A 24,366-nucleotide genomic window follows, 5' to 3' on the forward strand; every position below is an offset into this window, starting at 1 on the left:
ATTTTGGTTTCACCCCCTCTGAAAAGTCAGGCACTAGGCCATGGACTGAGTGCCCGACAGCTGCAAAGAGCAGGGGACCCGGCAGGGTAAGGATGAACGTCCCCTCCCATCACCAAGATGGCCGCTAGCAGTTAAGTGCGCGTGACATAATTATGTGTGTGCATAATGAGATCACGCACTTGCGTAATGACGTTACGTTCGTGATTAAGTGCCACCAGGTGACACCCGGCCTGGTGACGCCTCTGCAAACAGTGACAGTCATCATATTTCTGAACAGCTCCAGCTCTGATTCCCTAAACTTCCTGTACAAAATCACAAGGGACAGAGTAGTCTCCAGCAACTGTCCATCTACTTGCTTGGAGAAGGGAAGAGCAGGGGGAGAGGGGAGTGGGTTGCCTTGCTGTCTCTGTGTGTTAGTGGAGACAAACACAGCTTACTAGCACACACAAGGGTGGCTCCATACCACCCTGCAAGGGAAAGGAGTCACCCTAAAACAGGATATCAGGGCCAGTGCTTAGGGGACCAGCTGATTCTGCAGGAACTTAAACTTTTAAACATCAGAAGCAGCATCCATTGTAAGTGATTTCATCATCATTGACTTTACAATCACTTTGAGTAGGAATGAATAGCTATATGTGACCAGCCATGTTATCGGCTCTGAACACCCCGCGCTGCAATGGAGGGGCCGGTTTGGGTTTTGGATCGTGTCCTGCAGTCCAGATTTGATATTGGCGGTCCATTGTCTCAGTGAATGTCAGGCGGTGTTATCTCTATGGACAGCTGTGGGAGTGAGCGTTTCGCACCAGCTCGCCCCTGTAAGGAAATGGCACAGAATTGTTCTAATTTGTATTAATGAATCCGGGGAAGTCGGACTTTCTTGGCACCGGCCCGCTGCTCTCCGGCTGAAGGTGTTTTAATATCTATGTCAGGAAGGAAGGTCACTTCATAATCCAAAATGCCGGAGTAGCTTTAACTTCCACATGGTTTTATGTCTCATTAGCTATGGAACGTGGCCAGCGTATGACTTGGCCAGTATACAGCATCTGAAACATGCCGCTGCCCAGACCACGGGGTAGAAGCCGGCCCATTCTCAAATGACCCAAAGCTGATGGACCGGTTTATGGTAGACGAGGGAGGGATAAAGCTGAATTCCAGGAAAACGGCTAAATGCATATATGGGAGGTATTTACTTACATAGGGATTTGAGGTTCTGCCCATCCATAGACTAGCCACACAACACACAGACCAGTCTGGCAGGGCAGGAGACCTGATTCTTCTCTGTAGCAGTTAAGGAATAGTTAAAGGTCTTGTCCCTCGTCCAACTTGTGATTGGACAGTAAAAGTAGAAGCAGTATAAAAGGAGAAGCAGCAGACTGATGAGCTCATCTCTGTGTCATTCTGCTCTCTCCTCCTATCGGCATGTTCCTTGTTAGCGCATGAACACTGCAGGACCTCTCTTCTAATTGTGACTGGAGTGTAAAAGGAGAAGCAGCAGACTGATATGCTCATCTCTCTGTCTCCCTGCCCTCTCCTTTTATAAGCATGTTCCTTGTTATCAAATGAGCACTGCAGGACCTCCCTTTCATTTGTGACTGGACAGTAAATGGAGAAAGAGCAGACTGATGAGCTCATCTTTTTGTCACCCTGCTCTCTTCTCCTATTAGCATGCTTCATGTTATCAAATAAGCACTGCAGGACCTCCCTTTAACTTGTGTGGAGTGTAAAAGGAGAAGCAGCAGACTGATGAGCTCCTCTCTCGGTCACTGTGCTTTCTCCTCCGATCAGCATGCTCCTTGTTAGCAAATGGGCACTGCAGGACCTCCCTTTAATTTGTGACTGGACTGTAAAAGGAGAAGCAGCAGACTGATGAGTTAATCTCCCTGTCACTCTGCTCTTTTCTCCTACCAGTATGCTGTCTGTTGGCATATGAGTACTGTAGCACAACTGACTGGCTTCTTGTGCTGTGTCTCCCTCTCACACTCTGAGTCCTGCTGTACAGGGAATTAGAGGAGGCTGATACCAAATCAAACAGGGGTACTTACACTGCTTGTATTTACAAAAATAAATGCAGCTAATACTATTATTAATGAATACAGAGCTGTAATAATTTGTGTTTTTTATATCTGCCTGGAGTTCAGCTTTCAATCACTTAATGGTTTCAATGTGGACTCAGGGATTCCAGTTGTGTGACCTCTGACCTGGAGTTCCCAGCTCTCCTCCGCTGCTGTGCTGCCCAAAGAGGTCACACTTTCCCTATACTCTGCATCTCCTCTCCTGTTATAACATCAGCATTGTAATAGGAATACATTCTAGAGATGAGCACGGCAAAAACAAATCGTTTTCGGTAGGGCTGTGCAAATTAACGATTAATTTCTCGATTAAATGTTAATCTTTTTGATCGATTACATTTTTTTTTAATCTTTCTGCACGAGTGCCAGCCAAGGCATTGGCCTATACACATACAGCACAGCAATGAAGTAATAAAATGAACTAGGATCACACTAATCCAGCACGTTATTATTCTGAGTTGCCCCACCCAATATTGAGTGGGGCACGTGAGATTAATAACGTGCTGGATTAGTGTGATCCTAGTTCATTTTATTACTTCATTGCTGTGCTGTATGTGTATAGGCCAATGTAGTTGGATCTGTATGTGCGTTATAATTAATAGAAATGAATCGATTAATCGATTTAAAAAAAGTTCGATTAATCGAACACGAAAATTTTAATCAGTAACAGCCCTAGTTTTCGGAAGACGTAAATGAAAACAAAAAAACATTTTCATTCGTTTTTTCAAAAGAAACACATTTTTATGCTGCTTCAGATTCGGAGTCAACGAGCCTCCGAATCTGAAATCACATACTGAAACTGCAGAACTAGCGGCATCCATGTTGGCTGCCGGTGCGCTCTGCTCATGCGTGCCGCCATCTTGGAATGTATCTTGGTATACACCAAGATATACTTCATGTAAAGAACGCGCCAGCGGCCATCATGGCCACGGGTCATTCAGCGCGTGACGTCACCGTCATGTAACGTCATGCGCACTGCTTCCAAGATGACGGTGGGCATGCGCAGAACACGCCAGCGGCCAATATGGCCACCACAGGTTCTGAAAACAAATGTATGTATGGCCGAATATAGTTATCGCATGCACATGTCTAGTACATACTGGAGTTGTTTCTGATAATACAATCAAAGCCTACTTAATAAAATCCCTTTTATGTAGTGAGTGCTGCCTTCCGTCTGCCCATCAACTTCCTGGATTCCCAGTGTGCTTTACTTCTCTTTCCCTGCTGCTTTACGTGATGTAATCTCCATTTCTCAAGACTACATACCCCATCATACACTGCTTCCAGCAAGCAATGATGATGTTACATTGTTCAGACGTTGAGTTGTAGTGCAGAAGGCAGGCTCTGTGAGAGTTCTGACACAAAGAAGTTCATATTCACAGGGCTGAGTGTAATGGTGTCAGTGAATTGAGGAAGCCCATCCTAGGGGCATCTTCCATAAGTACGTTTACACACTTCCAGATGGATCTGTTTATTAGGAGTAGGATAGAACTTCAATATAGAAATACAGATTTACAGTATTTTTAGTTTTTCACCATAGATGCCTTCTGAAGCTCTCCCTGCTGCTTTCCCTTCCACAATACGATTACTATTAAAGGAGAACTATGGGGTTAGGGCTAGTTCTCCTAAGGGTCATGGGAGAACACAAACTAACGTCCTCCCGTCACTCAAAGCTCAGTATACCGCGAGCTACTGAGACGCTGCAGCCGGGACAATTCTGTCTGGATCCGTACAGCTGCGGGATTGACAGCTGGCTCTATCTATCCAGAGGCAGAGCCAGCTGTGCCCGCCCCCTCCCCCGTCCGTTTCGCCAGTCAGTGCTGGAGGATCGGGGAGGGGGGAATCATTGCAGGAAGCCGTGAGTGACAGTCACGGCTCTCTGCACGCATAGATCGAGAAGTGAGCGAGCGACGGTATGTGTTCGCTCACTTCACGATCTACTGAGCCGACCCGTGACAGTTTCATTGTCACAGGTCGGCTCTGATTATGAGGCTGAGTGAAAATCACTCGCCTCATAATTCTCCTTAAAACATTAATTATCAAGTTTTTTCTCCATAAAGGGATTTAAATGAATAAATGTGCCCAGTAATGTCCTCAGTTCTGTCACTCTACAAACACAATTGTTTTATGTCATTAATGACTTCTTATGCCAATTCCTGATCACAGGCCCCTTCCGTTCCAAATATCATGTATTGTATTGTTTCTGTTATGAATGAAAGGATAGTTCATTTGTGGAGGAATGACAGTCACAGCTGCCTTTATCTTCGCTGTAAAACACATCTTGGTCGGCCTGTCTGCTCCTTCCAAGGACGTGCATTCGTTGAAGGACAGGCGGAGAATGTGCACAACAAGCAAACTTTCTACTTTTGGCCCCAGGGGGTGAATCATGGGAAAGAAGCAGTGAAAGCAGCCATATTGGTTCTGCAAGAATGTCATGGTTGTGGCTGTGTCCTCACGTGCACAACTTTGGCAGTTGCAAAACTGATATTTTCCCCAAAGAAGGGGAGCAGAGGAAGACTGGGCTGGAGGGCATTTTGCCTCCTGAGTCAGTGCTAACAAGATTTGTTGGGGTGGTGGCTCTAAAGAGAGATACTTCCCAATTCAGGCATTAATCAGAGTGGGGCTCACAGTTAGTGACACATGCTGGGTACCTGCTCCCCATTCAAACCTGGGATCACAGCATCTAGCAGATGAAAGTCTTCCAGCCCTTCTAGAACTGCTGTGTAGCAGAGCTGTGTAAATGCCTTAACTGTATGGATTCAGATTAAAGGAGAACTATGGGGTTAAGGCTTTTCCCCATAGTCTCCTTAGGGTAACGGGAGGACATAAACTAGCGTCCTCCCGTCACCCTAAGCTCAATATACCGCGAGCTACAGCTCGCGGTATACTGAGACGCCGCAGCTGAAGCGGATCCCGACAATTATGTCTGGATCCGCCCAGCTGCGTGAGTGACAGCTGGCTCTGCCTATCTAGAGGCAGAGTCAGCTGTACCCGCCCCCTCCCCCGTGACAGGATCGAGAAGTGGGCGAACGCCGGTATGTGTTCGCTCACCTCCCGATCTACTGAGCCGACCTGTGACAGTCTCATTGTCACAGGTCGGCTAGAACTATGAGGTGAGTGAAAAGCACTCACCTCATAGTTCTCCTTTAAAACATTTGGTGGTAATTCAGCTCCCATGTATCAATTTTAAACTGTGTTTTTAACTGTTTGTCTGGAGTAGTATTAAACAATTCAAGGCTTGTAGGAAAGGTGTGCCTGGGACAGCATTATGTCTAGACATGGTCCTGGATTGGGGTGTCTCATTTTGCTTGTATCTCTACCTGTGTTATGACTCCTAAGCACTATCAGTACCACATAACAACCCACCCTATTGATTTTCTATGTTACCTCTTATTACAAGACTTTGAACCATCATCATTTCTCATCCTGGCCTCTCTAATATTTTCCTATCTTTCCAGCCTCTGAGCTACTAGGGTCTTGCTCCACCTCAAAGTTTACATCTTCTCACAATGGGATGAAGATAGCTGGCCATTTCTGGTGAGTTCTGAGTGCCTTCTTTCCCAAAAAGCTCCTTCGTGTACCACGCGTCCTTGGATCTCAGCACAAATGTTTAACTGCATATTTTCCCACTGAATCATCGATTGCATGAATTGCACATTCACCAAAGGTCTGTGTCCTCGACCTCATGTACTAATGTTTTGAAAGGGAGTTGACCTTTCTTCGTAGCAACCAATCAGAATTCAGCTACCATACTTTAGTTCATGTTAGAAAATAAACAGTGGATTTACATTATGCTAAACTAAACCCCTAAATTCCTAGACCCCACTAAGGAACAGAGAAAATACCCAACAAATATAGAGAATACCCAATAAACATAGGAAATACCCAACAGACATGGGAAATACCCAACAAACATAGGGAATACCCAACAAACATAGGAAATACCCAACAAACATGGGAAATACCCAACAAACATAGGGAATACCCAACAAACAGAGGGAATACCCAACAAACAGAGGGAATACCCAACAAACATAGGGAATATTAACCAAACATAGGAAATATCCAACAAACATAGGGAATACCCAACAAACATAGGGAATACCCAACAAACATAGGGAATACCCAACAAACATAGGGGATATTCAACAAACAGAGGGTATACCCAACAAACATGGGAAATACCCAACAAACATAGGGTATACCCAACAAACATGGGAAATACCCAACAAACATAGGGTATACCCAACAAACATGGGAAATACCCAACAAACATAGGGAATACCCAACAAACATAGGTTTTTATTTCTCCCTCCACCCCTGATACTTAATACATCACAGAGGGAAAAATATCAACGTAATTGCTTCTCGGGCAGCATTAACCCTGCATGCCCTAGCCCATGTAACTCCCGCTATATTCTCACCTGTCCAACCCCAAGGGCAGTTGCGCCTCAGACTGTGTTTTTCTGTTTTGCACCCAACAAACGTAGGGAATACCTAACAAACGTAGAGAATACCCAACTCATCCCCATAGCAGTTAGAATAGTTCTTATCAGTTTCTCTGGTAAGGTGACGTCAGACCAGGGGACATGGTCTCTGCAGTATTAAATGAAGTGCTAATGTTTCCTACTCCTAATATTTGCTTATCCCCAAGTTCAGCTTTAAATAGTCATCTGATTGGTTGTTTCACTTTGTATTTACAATATTCTTAGATGTTCCCACTTTCTACACCTTTGCATGTAACCTCCCTGCACCTTGGTTAAGTTATGGACACAATCTTACAACTGTCTCACACTACTATTTAGGGCCGGTGCACACCTATGCGACACCCCACTGCGCGGCAATCGTGCACGATTCTGGGCGGATTGCCGCGCAGTCAGGACTCGTATAGGTGTGCACCGATCGTGCTGTGGGTAACATTATTTTCCAATGGCACCCCAGTCGCGCTGGGCGGATCGCGCGGTTTCTTGCCGCGATCCCGCCCGTGCTTCTGAACACGATGTACCTTTTTTCTGCGATACACGACGTGCGGCTGTTCAGAAGCACAGGCGGAATGATACAGTTGCCATGTGAGTGGTTAGAAACATTGCTTCATTCCCTAGAGAATAAAAGATGAAATATGTTTTTTGTGATTTTTCTCTTCCATTTAAGAGTAGGAAATATTATAACAGAGCAGCTAAATGTTTCGTAACATAGGACGTCGTCTGCTGCGGATTCCAGCGGAATGTTGTGAAGTTATAGTGTGATGTCCCACATGGACAAGTGTAAACCTCATTACTGATCCAAATTCTTCCAAGCCGACCTGGTCAGGGGTGACCCGGCCCATCCTTGTTTAGATCACTCCCATCCCAATTAGTGATTTCTTTATTATCTCCCCTCCACAAAGAGCTCATTGTGCGGTAAATGTTACAGAGCTCCCCCATCTCCATGCACTTTCCTCCTGCGGCCGTGCTCTGGTAGACAGGCCCTTATTTGTAATGTGTTGGAAGTGTTTAGATAAACTTGAAAATATGAATGTTGTAAAGCTGCACCCCAGGCACAAATAAATGCAGCTCTGTATTCATTAATACGTCATTACACTGCAAGCGGTCTATGTACCTGCATTTGACTTGGTATTTCCCTCTTGCAGTCTACTGTATGGCAGAGCTCAGAGAAGGTAACGGAGAAACAGCACAAGAAGCCATTAAGGTCTGCTGCAAAGCAAGGAGCCATACTAATAGGAGGAGAGAGCAGAATGAGAGACACATTAGTTTATTAGTGTTCTGCTTCTCCTTTCACTGTGCAGTCACAGGCTGGGGGGATGAGCCCTGTAAGTGAAAGTGAAACAGAGAAAGATCAGGTTCCCTTCCCTGCTTGACAGTAGTGATGAGTCTCAGCTTGGTGTAAACCCAGTTCGCCCAAGTGCACTCAAAACTGTGACTGCCCAATCCCTTGTGGAGAGGCACATTCCCTGACCTTCAGCTATACATCAGAAAAGGGCAACTGCTGCCACTGATTGGGCCAGGAAGGGGGTGGCAGTCACAGTTTTCAGCAGGCTTGGGTGAATTGGGCACCAAGCCAGAGCTCATGTCTACTAGACAGGGCTGTGCTGGCTCAAACTGGAAGATAGAACTCACATTCGCTGCATATTATAGAGCAAAAACCATATGAAATGTATTGCAGAGATGTACTGCCTATCTTTTTTTTTTTGCCCAGACATATTAAATAAAGTTCTTGTGTCACAAAATCTCTGGGTCCTGAGACAAACTGCAATGTGTAATTAAAGTTACCTGTAGCAACTGTATCCTATAGCAACCACTCAGCAGTTGCTTTGCATTGTTCTGACTGCTATAAGCCAAGTTAGCATGAACCCCATACCTCCGGGTGATCCCTATGCCCTGCCAGTTAAATCGGTGCATGGCGGAGTTCTTATTCACCTTCTCTGGGAACTATTTATATCAGTGAAAGATTTATTTCTGCAAACAACTTCCACAGAAAAATGTTTCATGTCATACAAGCGACGTATTCCCAAACAAAAGGAGCTGCAGGATAAACAGAAACAAGAAGAAGATGCCGAAAGTCAGCCATGACTGAGAGTTTAATACGTGCCTATTGTGAATGTGTGTATTTGAAGACCTGCAAGTACAGAGAGATAGCTGTTGATCTGCCAGAAATGCTCTCAGCCCGAAGTCCTGCAGTAAGCCAACAATAGACGGCATTTATGTGGAGTGGTATCAGCCCTGTCCAGTTTTCTTTTGCTATACTACTCAGACGGGGGCTTGATTAACCATTTAGAAAAATAATAATGTCTTCAGGGCACCAACTTTTTCCCCTAGCGATCATGCTCTTAAAGGATTAGCACACATTAAAATAAAGTGCAATTATCCATTTTGCCCCTTGTGCTGAGTTAACCGATCTCCCCCTCCACAGATGTATACTTACCGATATCCGACTGACGCGGCCTTCATTGCTTATTTACATCCCATGCTGCAAGTCCTCTCTGTACTGACAACTCCATAGACTTCTATGGGGCTAATATGATGAAATTCCACTGATGACATTTTATAAGTTTTCAAAGTTTTATTTTTAAATCAGCACCTATTGAGTCTTAATGTCTTCTCAGTTAAACAATGGAAGGGCCAAGGAGAGCGTCATTGTTAGGCTGTGCTTAGGGCATCATTTGCATTTAATCTGGCCATACATGGCTGAAATTTTATCTCATTCAACCCACAGCTCTACAGATTTTGATTGTAAAATTGAAGGAGTCAGACGAAAAATTGTTGGCCAAACACTGACTGCAGCCGATCAGATGAGAAATGCCATCATTCTGTATGGTAGTCCATGTCTCCGCTTGCCCTCCTCAAACGCATTCTCTGGGTTGTTTGGAAGTGCAGTCAGCCGAGACAGAGAGGAAGCTCCTAGTTGGCTGTGGGAGGCCCCTGTTATGTCAGTTGGGAGTCACATTCCTTGTGACCAGAGGGATGCATGAATGCAGTATGGCTAGAACATTGTGAAGCATATTCTCTAGGGAGGTAAACCAAAAACTATGGACAGAGCTGAACAAATGGAGCGCCTTTCAGCCCAGTACTCCCGACCAAGAGAACCTGTAAGGCAGGCAACTGCAGGATACTTATTATATGCAATGAAGTATCCATGGCTCCCAAATGTTCCTCATTTAGAGAGACTGTTCCTCTTTGGGAATCAAATCCTGCGGTTCTTCTTTCCTCCTCACGTGTCCCTCTTTTTGGACTGATGAATAGGCATGTAGAAAAATCTACTATTTAATTACCAAAAGTGTTAAGCTGCACTAAACTTTTCATCCAACCTCTAAATTATTGCATTTGTTATTTTGAAAGTCAATGGAAAGGAAAAGTGGTGGTGGAAATAAAAAGCACTGGGGTTGTGGTAGGTGACTACACATATAGCCACTTTGTGCTGAAAGGTGTCTGGATTCCTCATCTTAGAAGGTTGGGAGGATATCCAATGCTGGAGAGATTGAGTCTGCCAAGACTGCTTATATATAGCAATATATCACTTCTGCCTTGCTAGAGGTCCCTGGTTTAAGTCCCAGTCAGGACACTATCTGCCTAGAGTGGACACATGGGTTTCCTCTGGGTGGTTTCCTGCAACATTCCAAATGCATGCTGGTAAGTTAATTGATTTCTGTCTAAGGACATGTTCACACCATTTTCCGGACTAGATCTGGTCCAGAAAATGGTGTGAACCTGCCCACAGTTCCAGTGCATTCCAGACCAGACAAAATAGGACCAGCAGTATTTTTCTGGTCTGGTCCGGAACGGACTGCGCTGGTGTGAACAGAGGCCAGAAATAGCATAGGGATACATTAGGATGGATTTTGGGTCCGGAAACAATCTGGTCTGGTCTGGAGATGATCTGGATGTGGTGTGAATAGGCCCTAAATGGGCCCTAGTACAGCATGTCTATGTATGCATGGACCTTAGACTGTAAGCTACTTGAGGGTAAATCCCATTAATAAAAGTAATAAATAAAACTTTGGAGAATCTGTACTAGCTACCTAGACTGTTTAACCTTTCAAATGGTCTTCAGTAGGGCTGTGCAAATTAACGATTAATTTCTCAATCTTTTTGATCAATTAAAAAAATTTTGATCGATGAAATTTTTTTTTGAAACTTTCTGCACGAGCACCAGCCAAGGCATTGGCCTATACACATACAGCACAGCAATGAAGTAATAAAATGAACTAGGATCACACTAATTCAGCACGTTATTATTCTGAGTTGCCCCACTCAAGCGGCGGCCATATTGAGTGTGGCACGTGAGATTAATAACGTGCTGGATTAGTGTGATCCTAGTTCATTTTATTACTTCATTGCTGTGCTGTATGTGTATAGACCAATGTAGTTGGATCTGTATGTGCGTTATAATTAATCGAAATTAATCGATTTAAAAAAATTTGATTAATCGAACACGAAAATGTTAATCAGTAACAGCCCTAGTCTTCAGTAAACTCATGTCATCAACCCTATACGACTGTGAGCATGTGGGTGTCTGCTATAGCCTGACAGCTCCCACTGTGTTACTTTGGAAGGTTCTGCATGTAGTAACTGGTCGGTATCATAGTGCTTTGCAGGGGGGCCATTGATCTAGGGTGGCATGTCTTTTATTCAGGATCCAGAAAGGCACAGGGTGTCAGGAGGAGACCAGAGATCACGAAAGGCCTTCATCACAGAAGCAGGAAGCGAGGAAGAGGGAGATTAGCTGACTGTTTACAGAAGACACATGAGCTCAGAAAAGATCTGCCTATAGGCTTCCATAATGACCAGATGTTGGGGGAGAAGAGACACAAATTAGTTCTCTAACTGAACCATGGTTGAGTGCACTCAGCTTTCCTGCTTTCCCAGGACAGATTAACCGTTCACTAGCTGGAAAAGCTCTAACACTGATAAGGCTCTGCATGGTACTTTGATATCTGCACACTTCCCAAGATCTTCTGGTTACCAATTCCCCTGCCCCCCTTGTCTTGTTTGTTCATTTTTTTAAAGTGACCTTGTGCTTTGCCCATGCAGGGTAAAACAACAGGTCCACTTAAAACTCCCCCTTCCCCCAGTTGCTTGTCGCTTCCCTACTTCTGTGGGAACAAGGAAAAGAACCCCTTTGATAGCTCCAAGTTGATCTGGTCAAAGCTTCCACGGGATGTAGAGCTTTCTCCCTGCCCCACATGTTACACTCAGGCCTGATGATTGCCCAATCAAGCATTAGTGCAGCATTGTGAAACAAACAGATAGAATTACATTGCCCCAGGGGTAAATGAAGCATGGGTAAAAGAGACGGTTGCCTCAGGCGGCATCTAATTGGGGCGCAGCAGGGGGGGCGTCTACAGCGTCCCAGGTTGCTACGAGCTCTTAGCAACCTATGATGCTCTGATGTCACCGGTTGCCAGGAGCTGAGCAGGACACTCTGGCTTGGCAACCAGTGACATCAGTGAGCTGGGCGGGACGCCGGACAGTGCATAATTTAGGCAAATGATATGCAGGGGAAAAACCTGGCCCTATTTGTTTTATACATCTTCAGTGAAAACTAATTCAAACTGAATGACGTGCACTGCTGGGGAGCAAATTTTGAAGACCGGAGTTGAGCAGCACTGGTCCAGAGAAGTCTTTGGCATGGCTGAATAGTACAATATGTCATGAATAGTACAATATGTGAAATTAGGACTGCTGTAATCCAAATCATTGTACACATGGATTCTGAGCGGAAACACTTCATATGTCAACCAGAATGAACTTGAAGACAGACATGGCTCCTAGAACAAAATCACATTAGATCAGAATCACATGTAAAGGAAGCAATTAAAATGGAAGGAGTTTCCAAGATGGAATCAAAAGCAGGCAGAATCTCGGGCAGCTTGTCTCTCCACACAATTTAGAGTACATTTATATTTACTACTGTTGTAATGAAAAAAATATATGTAGTCAGAATGCATGAAGAGGGCACAGTTTTTGGTGCTTGTAGCAAGCAATCAGATTAATCCTAAAAAAGGAAGACTGGTGAGCAAAAAGAACAACAATAATATGTAAGCATACAGTTACGATGGATGAAGGTATATGTTTATTCAGTATATGTACCCTTCTCCCAGTCCTCCCATGTAGTTCCCTAATGGCCACACCATGAACAGAAGCTGAAGTCCTTGGTTGCATGGCATTTGGTATGAATGAGGTAAAATGATAGTACAGTGAGGGGGCAGACATTACCATTGCGTATCCAAAATTGCATTTTCATTGGAGGGCTCCTGCCAAAGTGGCATATCAGTTGGCACCTGTGCAGGGTGCCATACCATGTAAACCAATCACATCCCTCTATTATGACCTCCCAAGTAATAGATGAGCTTGGATCAAGCCATAGGCTGCCTAAAAACATATCTGAACCAGGGATCCCAACCTGAAAAAAGTGATTTCAGGGAGGTGCCCTTCTCATTTTAGGGAGGTGCCCTCTGCCCCCCGGCCACCCCCCTGAAATGCTGGCAGGTAGCAAAGAAGTTATTGCTTCCCATGCTATCTGCTGGGGTTTTTTTTTTAGTATTCTGACAGCTGCTACCGTCAGAATAATAAAAAAAACACAGCATAGGAATGAGTAGCTAGATTGCTATTGGCTATTTCAATTCGCAATAGCCAATAGCAAGCTGCCTATTGCACCCACCCTCTGCTGCTGTCAATCAGCAGAGAGAGGACCTGATGGAGAACTTTAGGTCCACCTCTGCTGATTGACAGCAGCATTGGGCAGGTGCAATAGTTAGTCTGCTATTGGCTATTGCAAAGTGCAATAGCCAATAGCATGTAGCTATTCATTCCTATGCTGTTTTTTTGTTTGTTTTTTTTACTCTGACGGCGGTGCTCTCGACAGAAAAAAAACAGACAGCAGGGAAAGGTTTACTCTGCTAGATCGAGCAGAGTAAACCTTTCTGGGAGAAAATGTTTCTCTCCCGGGCGGCCGGGAGCCGCTACCTAATAGCGGGAGATTCCTGGAGCGTCCGGGAGAATTGGGATGTCTGTCTAAACCCAAGAACAAAAATGTGATTCTTTGTTTTTTTTTCCTTTTTTATCACCTGGTGATCCTGCCAGTAACACACTTCATGTCCTAAGGTGACAACACTCATTTTACGATATCTATGGAGGGGCAACGGTGACAACATAGGAGAGGACTACAACCCCCTTTACTCACTTCTATGTTCTTAATCCATAGAGACAGCTCAGTGTAGTCCATAGAGATAGTCAACTGGACTTGAAATTGGAACAGGAGCAAAAAAGAAAAGTTATTTGTTAGGGTTTACATAAACTTTAAGTGAAAGACCATGCAGTTTGTGTTTTTTTGAAACCTTGGATTGCATTTTGACTAGTGACCACAACATCCGTAGCTTGTCTTCAAAAGCCCAGTGTGAATGACTGTTGGTGGTATTATTGGGGATTAATGTCTATGAAGCTTACTCACACTGCATCCAGAACAAGCAACATTTGCCACATGTAAAACTATCCCAACATAGCCACATGCAGAATGGTTATTTTCCATTGAACTGCTTCCCAGTAACAGTGGTATGTTTTTGGCATGTGGAAAAAAAATGTTATTTTAATTTAGGGGTAAGTGAAATAAAAAAACAACAACTGTGTATTGTCAAAGAAAAGGAAGCTCCTTCTTGTATAATGGCCTATTTATTTTCAACAAAAAGAATATTTATAACACATTTAAATGTGGATTTTATGATAATAGGATCTGAGCATAGAACAAATAGTATGCACACAGTAAAAGAGAACTATGGGGTAAGTGTTTTTCCCCATAGTTCACTTTGGGTCAATGGCAGGACATACTGCATACTAACCTCCTCCCGTGACCCAAAGCTCAGTCTATCGCGAGCTATCGCCCGCGATATACTGAGAGCACCGCAGCCGGGACGGATCCCGACAATACTGTCTGGATCCACCCAGCTGCGTGACTGACAGCGAGCTCTGCCTATCTAGAGACAGAGCCAGCTGTGCCCGCCCCCTCTCCCATCCATTCCTCCAGTCAGTGCTGGAGGATCGGAGAGGGAAGGGGGGGAATCCCTGCGGGAAGCGGTGACTGACAGTCACAGCTCTCTGCAGGCAGATGATCGGAAAGTGAGCTAGGGACGGTATGTGTTCGCTTACTTCCTGATCTATAGAGCTGACCTGTGACAGCTTCTTTGTCACAGGTTGGCTCTAACTATGAGGATGAGTGGAAATCCCTCACCTCATAGTTCTCCCTTAAAACGTAAAATCCATTTTTTTTGTATGTTTGGCATTTTGCCTCACTGTATACAGTTTTTGGCTAAGTTATTTTTGCAAATCTATTGTAAACTTTTTTACCCCGGAGATCCTTTTAATAGCAGCACTTCCTGTTGCAGGCTGACAATGCTAAGCCACTGCCTCACAAGTAGCAGCAGAGTTGTCAGGCTGCCCTGTGTGCTCCTTCAGTTGGTCATTGGGCTGCTTATCAGATATATCAGATTGGCAGTCCAACAACCAATTGAGGGCTTGTTCACACCATGTCGATTGAGCTGCGTTATTCTGTACACCACCACACATGTATGGTGTGGACAGGGCACATAGAAAACAATCTTGGATTCGCTGTTAACAGCCCAGTAAATTCAGAGCTGCCATTCAAGTGACACTCTATAGTTTTCCCCTTCACCCTACTTGTAACTACATAAAAGGTTATGTATGGAGGTGAAGGAAGGGGAGCTGGGACAGCACATAAATTAATTAGACACTCCCAGAAGAGGTGAAGGCTATGGCGTGGACGGATGTAGGGGGCCGTGCTAGGGAGTTGACACTTTCTGGAGTAGTCAAATTGTCTCCCAGGTTCAGGGGCACATTGCAAGTGCATAAAAATAATTTATGGAAAGGAAATATAGTGCAAGTAAGCATTTAAAATACTTGATTTGCCTGATATTTTACCTGCAATTTCTTAGGTTGGTGACGGACTCGTGCTCCATAAACTGCAGTGTCAGTGTTTTTCTAATCGCACCCCCTCCACTCTAATGCACCACCAGGCAGCCTGGAACATACCCATACACTTCCAGGTATGGGAGTTCACCTAACACTCCACCCTCCCTGGTGCCTGAGCACATAATTCCAGGCCTGAGTGTGGTCATTTAGAGACAGGGAAGGTGGATACCACGGCTGTGTAAGTTTCAACTTTTCTCAGCAAGTTGAAGCTTACACAAGTCTCTTAGGTGGTCTGGCAGCCATCGGAACATTGGCAAAAGAGTGGAAGATGAGTGGAATATACCTTAGGCTCCATACAGCAAAGAGGACCTGTCACTTTGCACAGTATGGCCAAAGCACAGGTCTACTTTGAACAAAATGTACCAAAACTGCTGAATTTCCTTTCATTCAGGGGTTTTTAAAAAGTAAAACAAAATATTACATTGTCTATACAACTCCTTGATCTTGCTTCAAACAGACAGATTGCCCCAAAAAGCTCCCATCTCAAGATGGAGACTGTTTTAGGTTTATTTTAGACTCGTTTAGGTGCCAGAATGATACAAAGGGTTTCCTAATGAACATAGGCTGACCGTGACACCTGCACTCCTCCGGCCTCCTCCGGTAGGCAACCATTTAGATGCCGCAAGACTCATTTTCACGTCCTCTATTATTATTAGTAATAAGAAATGACACTGACTTACAGTTTGGTTTTCTGTGATTCCGCAGGGTGGTTTTTGGGGGATGGTGGGTTTTATTTAATTGCAGATTGGTTAAATATAAACCAGTAATAATTATGTTGGGATGGAAGTACATACCGCAGGCAGTTCACACAGTAATCTGTCCTCTTTATCCATATAGTGAAAACAGAATTCAAGCATCTGGGGCCTGCCTTGATCTCTATCTGAAGAGATCCCTCGGATATAAACTGTTTACTGTCTTCACTGATTCCAACGGAATGGTTGTGGAGTCTCCCCCCTGGAGGTCCATATCTAATCTATTATGCACGGCTAAGCTAACATGCCTTCACCTTTCCTATTAAGGTTTAAAGGGGAAATTAAGGGTACAAGACTAAATATAAATGCATCAATGGAAACCTATATGGATAATGTATGGGAGCTGCAGAGTACAATACGCTTTGTCAAAACATGAGGTATGATGGGGGGTTTTAACCATTTTCTACTCTATCCTAAATTAATAAAAAAAGTTTTGACTTTAGATATACTTTAAGCTTTAATAATATCTCAAATATCTGTGTATATTACAGTTTAACAGATCCTTTATTTCATTTATAAACTGTTACATTTTCTCTACCCTGCAGGACGGGGAGACCCCCATCATATCAACATGCCGGAAGGAGCCCTGAAAGGAAGCAGAGAGCGACCAGGTGAACAAGGTGAGTTTGATTATATTTGCCTCTGATCCCCTACGATCATGCCTCTCTTTGCTCTGTGTGACCTTTGATATAGGCAGCCCAAAACTGGGTACGGAGTTAGCCCTGAAGGGGTGCAGATGATTCAGATGGATGAGGGGCTACTTTATACATTTCTGGCTATCAGGACCCACCACTATTGTGGCATGAATCTGGATTGGGTCCATTAGAACAGGTAAAATTACAGGGAGTAATAACAGTGAGGGTGGATGGGTGGGGATAGGGTTGCCACCTGTCCAGGATTCACCCAGACAGTCCGGGTTTTGAAGCTGCTCATCACTAGAGTGTTCGGGTTTCGCTTGAAGAAAAGGTGGCAACCCTAGGTGGGGAATGGGGATGATACTCCACATTCTTTTAACTATTAACATTCTCATAAAAAAACTCTTATGACTTTTGGGTTCAAGGTCTGACGAACTATAATATCCCATGCTGTAGTACACTACTTAACTAACCTGGCGACCAAAGGTTTATTTCAGTATATACTTTCAGATATACTATCCCTTATGGCACCCTATAGAGTTGATAGACTGCAGAGCTTGGCCTGGAACTCATATGCAAGCCTGCTTGCCAGGGTCAGAAGGTCAGGGCTGAGCAAAATTCTACATGGTGGTCAGACTGCCCCTCTTTGTTTTCATATGTGAGTCTTTAGGCAACTCAAAGGAAAATAAACATAAAAACGTAAAAACAGAAGAGTGACGCAAAAAAAAAAAAGTGGTCCATTGAGTCTGCCCCTTTATTTTTTTATTTTAGTTTATTTTTTGGTGCGGGGTGGTGTAGTTAACCTTTCTGTCAGAGTATAGAACTATGTTTGCCCCAAGCATGTTTAAGTTTACTTATTGTCGAATGACTCACTACCTGTTAGAAGTATGTTCCGAGTATCTAGTACTCTTTCAGTCAAATAATACTTTCTGAGGCTAATTCTGAATCTATCCTCCGGCTAGTTTGAGGCTATACATGTCCCTGTGTCCTTGATCTTAGCTTCATATTGAAAATACTCTCCCCATGAACCTTATTTGCACCCTTAATATATATTTAGGGTTTAATTATGTCCTTGGGGGTGACAGACATTGGGGCTGATTCATTTAAAGTTGAGAAAAGAAAATTAGTACTATGTTGGAATTATTTCTCCTAGTGACTTATCAGTTTCCTAGTTCATGTTCTGGAAAAAATAACACAAATCCTGACTCGTCTGTATAGGCAGCAACATCTCTTTTGTGCTCATTTCATTTTTTTCCAGTTTTAATAAATGAGCCCCACACTATAAACTTACTTTATAATAGGTTTGTAACTGCATAACCACAGAGGTCTGATGTAATAGATAACGCATAACAGAAATGGCCTGTGGGTCTAACTAACTGAAATCTGGCCCTTGTTATTTAGACAAAGTCAATGTTAGCAGACCATCACTGTCCATTACTCTGAACTACATTCTTGTAATTTATCCATCTCTCTCCTAGCTGCCCCCAGGCCTTCATCTGTCAGTTCTCTTAACGGAATAGTAGCCGGGATGTCTGGCAGCTGTACCTCCGTGAACACTGTTTGTTCGGACAGCGATCGTCCGGTCAGCCTCAGTTCCTCCACCTCGTCGGCCTCCTTGCAAGACAGCCACAGTTCCTTTGGAAGCAGCGGGACTCTTGGCTCCTCACAGTACTGCAGCCCTCCATATCCCCAGCAGAATGGCAGTGACATTAGCCTCGATCTTACTCCTGTGGCCCAGTTGGAGAGTAACCATAAAGGACTGCCTAATGAAAAAGCCTTCCTGGGCTGTACATGGTCTCCAATTCTGCGTAAAGCCAAGGATCCAAAGGCTAAGCTTTCCCATCTAGACAGAGTGGTGCTGGAGATCCTAGAAACAGAGCAGGCCTATGTCAGAGACCTTAAAAGCATTGTAGAGGTATGACAATTTGGATTTATTGTAGCTGAAGGATTTGCATGTACGTATGACAATTTGTGGCTAACTTCCTGATGAGTTTTGTTTCTTCATACAAGGCAGATGGTGGACATATGGTCTGCAAAGGCCATGTTTTTTTTGTTACTTTTATTCCACCAGTATCCAGACAAAGTCTGATTGTTGAGTTATGTTTTTCTAGTGCTATGATTTTTCGATGTTTTCTTCACACTACACACTAGATGTCTACATAATGTTATTGATATTTTACCCATACATCAAGGTTGACTTGTGAACTCAATTGGAATGCAGTCTGTATTCACCAGGAGCCCGAGAACTGTAATAGGGCTTTGCAAAATCAACATAATTGGCAACTCATTTTATGGAAGAATTGACATATAGGCAGAGGCACGTGGATTCAAAACCTTGGCCAGATCTGATACAGTAGGAAACCTCTGCTCTTACAAACCAGCTTTCCTCAGAAGGGACTTATAGGAAGTAGTTAGGCCCCTCCAGTGAAGCCACATTGATGCTGACTGCATTCTCAGTAGGTCTGCCTAGTAGGACTTTTGAATTTCTCTAGGAACCTGCATGGTTAGAAGCAATCACAAAAGTAATAGAAACACATCTTTGGACCTATGAGTTGCACATGACTGTTGCAGGCCCCCAATATGATCTGTTCTATAAGGTACAGAATAATATTTTCTTGGGCATATCTTTACAGTTCTGACTTAAATCACCTACCTAAGAGTTGAAAAGACTATTTGTAAGAACCCAATGAGTATGTTATACCGCTTGGAGTAGATTATGTCGGTGGGTTTGTTGTTGTAAGAAATTGAGCCAAAAAAAGGAAAAACAACTGAATCCAGGTCTGAAGGCCCAGGTGTGCCCCAGCATTGCAGCCTATACGGCTTTATCTCTGTATGTAAAACCATTATAACCAACTCTGCCCTATAATTTGGTCTACTAACAATGTAAGTCACTCTGTAAACAGAGACATTAATAAAGTGGAAGGGTAGCATACCTGTTGTAAAGTGGATGCTAGAGTATACAGTAGGCATGCTTTGTTCTCCACACGTGTTTTATTTATTGGCAGATAGCTTCAGGGCTCCAAAACCTGGGAGCGCTATTATGTAAATACTGACCACAGCTTGCCCGGTTGCATTCTGTGCCCTTTCTTCCCTTGACGTCTGCAACTGCCAACTTAGTTTGATGCGTGGAATCTAGGTGAATAGGGAGGCGTGGGGGCAGAGAACAAACATGAAATCTTTGGTCAGTATTTGCATAGGAGAGCATCCTAAATGTTGGGGCATTTGACATGTGTGCAGGCCAATTGTTTTACAATCCAATGGCCAATTTCCAATTTAAAGACGCCACAAGTTTGTTTTAAGTAGCAAGTATCCTTTACCCTTTCACTTTCTGGGTGAAAAAGTAAAAAAAACTTCCCAAATACCCACCAGGTGCTCTATTACATCCCTCCCATTCAGCTCTGAGGATACCATTGGTCAACAAGCTGCTTGGCTTTCTTCAGTGGCATCCTGCGTGCCATGAAAATGCCAAAGCTCTACAACACAAGATGCAGCCTAAGCTCTGAAGTCTTTGGAACAGCAGTGTATTTCCAAAGCTGTGCCAAAGAAAGCCAAGTAGCTCAAAGTGGTGGCATCTTCAGAGTCAGTGGCACTGTTGAAAGATCTGACTGCTTGTGATTTCAAGCAGTATCGACTATACAGATTAGAAGCAGGGGGGTTCAAATACCTGTTCTGTATAGATCCTAAGCAGGAAGACCTCCACCAATCAAAAGGGGTTCATTCAAACAGCTGATTGATAGTGATTCCAAGCAGGAAGATATGCAACCAATAAGGGGTTAGTCTTTTAAATTAAATGTAGAAAACATATTTAAGACTGCATTAATACTCAACATTTTTTTACTGAATCAAAGTAATATGGTTGAAAAATTAGTAAGGAATCATAACAAAGTATTCACAATTTTTTTAGACAGTATGTCAGAATATATAGGAAAGAAAATAACCCAGAACTGATAGCAAATGTATCAAATCAGCGCGTCTATGTGGACACAATATGGTATACGAACAGGACGTGGTAAAGGGGAGAGATTTATAGATTGCTCTTGTATTTTTATTTATTTAACACAAGAAGTATACAAGATTATGTCAGAGTTGGTATGCAGAGGTCCCAGTGAAAGGATTTGTTTGTGGACCATCACCCATGGCCTTTCATGGAATCAGTCACACAGCTGGAGATGCTTGCGCCATAGGATGTTTTTAAAGACACAAAGACCTAAAAAAAGTGCTTGCTTTAAGGGATTAAATCGATTTATTTATTTATTTATTATATACTCCTTTAACCCTTATTAGGGTCTGACATGAAAATAAGAGAATATATATTTTATTTGCACAGGATTTTGCTTGGTTGCTTTGATATACATACTATTCTCTGAGCAGGGGGTTTCACACCTAATCTGCTAGTAATTAGGTCATCTATGGGCCACCTGGACTTTAAAACCCAATCAGATAATCATCATCAGGGATTTCAAGGACCAGATCAGCACATGCATGTGGTCCTTGTACAAGCACTGGTCACCCATGCTAGGCATAGGGATAGGGGGACACCAGTAGACATGTGCGATTCGTTTCGTTCCGAATCGAAATTCGGACGAATTTTCGTAAATTCGGACATTCGGATGTATCCGAATTCCAAATTACAGACATAACGAATGCAAATGAATCCGAATTTCCATTTCCGAAATTCGGTAGCGTTCGCACGAACGTTCGTTTCCTGTTCTTATTCGTTTCTTATTCGTTTCGTTCGTTGGAGCAAAGTGACATTAGAGAAGGAGAAAAATATTTTTCCCCCCTCAAATGTCACTTTTGCTGCAAACGAACGAAACGAATAAGAAACGAATAAGAACAGAAAACGAAACGAACGTTCGTACTAACGCTACCGAATTTCGTCCGAATCCGAATTGACTTTCACACCCGAATCCTGAAAAACGAAATAACACAAATCCGAATTTAAAACGAAACGAATTTTTTGGCAGTGCACATGTCTAGACACCAGTACTCCAGTATTGCACAACCCGCTACTAAGAGAATGGAGATATTCTCTGGCTCTGTTCTGCCTGGAGCAGGGAAAAGCTTCTAACGTCTGATCTCAGGTCGCTGTTTTCATACATTTTAAGACTAGGGTCAGGGAGAACATATTGGATTGTTTTATTCAAAACTGCAGGTATGTTTTATATACTTCTGCTCTAAAGAATATTTTGTAGACCAGTGGTAGAATCTTTTTTCCTCCATATGGATGTCCACTTCTCCTGTGTACCGTTTATGTATTGCATATACAGTATTGTATATGGACGTGATTTGGATCACATGTAAATTGTGTTTATCACAAATTTTCCTACCTATAGTTATACATAAGGCATCTTTTCCCCTTTATAACATGAGTTCCCTGTCTTATTACTCTTAGTAAATCTAGTTCATCCCTGTTATGTTATGGAGACCTGAATTGTACAGTAAACTCCAGGCAGGTTAAGGTATAACTAAATATAGCTCTGTAATTGTGAGCCCCTTGCTGCCCACTTCCAGTGGCCCTTTAAGGGGATTTTAGCGGGCTTTCTGATCATGTGATTGCTGTGATTGGCTCTCACAGCGGTTACATGATCAGGAGCCCACCCCACTGGCTCCTTATTGTATACAGTGACCCGGAGCTGTCAGTCATAGCTCAAGTCACTGTGCTGGCTAGTGAGCGCAGTCAGAAGAAAACGGGGTAGGCTGACTCATATATGCATACAGCCTGCATTGAGGCCCACCATTTTTTTTATAATGTAGGTCTAAGTACCTGAATTTGAGTTGATATCAGCCTCTTGCAGTCTCCTGTACAGCAGAGCTCAAGCTAGGAGAATGAAAAGCAGTACAATTTGCCAATCAGGTGTGCTGCAGGTCATGATAGCAGGAGAGAGCAGACTGACAGAAGGATGAACTCATCAGTGTGTTTTCTTCCACTGCCCAGTCACAAGGTGGATCAAAACCTGTAAGCGAAACTGCAGCAGAGAAAGATCAGGTCACCCCTACTGCCAGGGAGGACTATGCTGTGTGGCAGAGATGTGTAAATCTCCGAACTGGAATGACAGAAAATCTAGACACCAGTACTCCAGTATTGCACAACCCGCTACTAAGAGAATGGAGATATTCTCTGGCTCTGTTCTGCCTGGAGCAGGGAAAAGCTTCTAACGTCTGATCTCAGGTCGCTGTTTTCATACATTTTAAGACTAGGGTCAGGGAGAACATATTGGATTGTTTTATTCAAAACTGCAGGTATGTTTTATATACTTCTGCTCTAAAGAATATTTTGTAGACCAGTGGTAGAATCTTTTTTCCTCCATATGGATGTCCACTTCTCCTGTGTACCGTTTATGTATTGCATATACAGTATTGTATATGGACGTGATTTGGATCACATGTAAATTGTGTTTATCACAAATTTTCCTACCTATAGTTATACATAAGGCATCTTTTCCCCTTTATAACATGAGTTCCCTGTCTTATTACTCTTAGTAAATCTAGTTCATCCCTGTTATGTTATGGAGACCTGAATTGTACAGTAAACTCCAGGCAGGTTAAGGTATAACTAAATATAGCTCTGTAATTGTGAGCCCCTTGCTGCCCACTTCCAGTGGCCCTTTAAGGGGATTTTAGCGGGCTTTCTGATCATGTGATTGCTGTGATTGGCTCTCACAGCGGTTACATGATCAGGAGCCCACCCCACTGGCTCCTTATTGTATACAGTGACCCGGAGCTGTCAGTCATAGCTCAAGTCACTGTGCTGGCTAGTGAGCGCAGTCAGAAGAAAACGGGGTAGGCTGACTCATATATGCATACAGCCTGCATTGAGGCCCACCATTTTTTTTATAATGTAGGTCTAAGTACCTGAATTTGAGTTGATATCAGCCTCTTGCAGTCTCCTGTACAGCAGAGCTCAAGCTAGGAGAATGAAAAGCAGTACAATTTGCCAATCAGGTGTGCTGCAGGTCATGATAGCAGGAGAGAGCAGACTGACAGAAGGATGAACTCATCAGTGTGTTTTCTTCCACTGCCCAGTCACAAGGTGGATCAAAACCTGTAAGCGAAACTGCAGCAGAGAAAGATCAGGTCACCCCTACTGCCAGGGAGGACTATGCTGTGTGGCAGAGATGTGTAAATCTCCGAACTGGAATGACAGAAACACAAATCCTTTGGCAGGCAAAGCAGCTCTCATATTTGTATTTCATCTGTGTATTTAGCTGTTTGCCTGAAGTGCAGCTTTGGGGCCCCGTTCATCGCACATTCCCATGGTATGAACGCACTGGATCGCATAAACAAAGCCTCCCTGCATCCACTTTTTTGCGATCGCAGTGGTAAGCAGGGCATTGTGGTACCATGCGTTCTGGTGGACCACACCCCCTCCTGCCCCAGAATGCAGGGGGGGGGGGGGAATTTTTTTCCACCACACCCACCCTTCATACCC

General features: G+C 43.6%; 1 protein-coding gene across 1 annotated transcript in view; it reads left to right on the forward strand.

The window, feature by feature from the left end:
- Window positions 1-24,366, forward strand: part of PLEKHG2 (pleckstrin homology and RhoGEF domain containing G2) — a 92,085-nt gene that overhangs the window by 18,039 nt on the left and 49,680 nt on the right. The window contains exons 2-3 of the mRNA XM_018576897.1: window positions 16,845-16,919; window positions 18,413-18,849. Of these exons, the coding sequence (XP_018432399.1) occupies window positions 16,871-16,919; window positions 18,413-18,849 (486 nt within the window). The 5' untranslated portion in view covers window positions 16,845-16,870. The remainder of the gene's footprint in view (window positions 1-16,844; window positions 16,920-18,412; window positions 18,850-24,366) is intronic.

Source organism: Nanorana parkeri, unplaced genomic scaffold (assembly GCF_000935625.1).
Source record: "Nanorana parkeri isolate BGI_ZX_2015 unplaced genomic scaffold, ASM93562v1 scaffold80, whole genome shotgun sequence".
NCBI classification, from domain to species: domain Eukaryota; kingdom Metazoa; phylum Chordata; class Amphibia; order Anura; family Dicroglossidae; genus Nanorana; species Nanorana parkeri.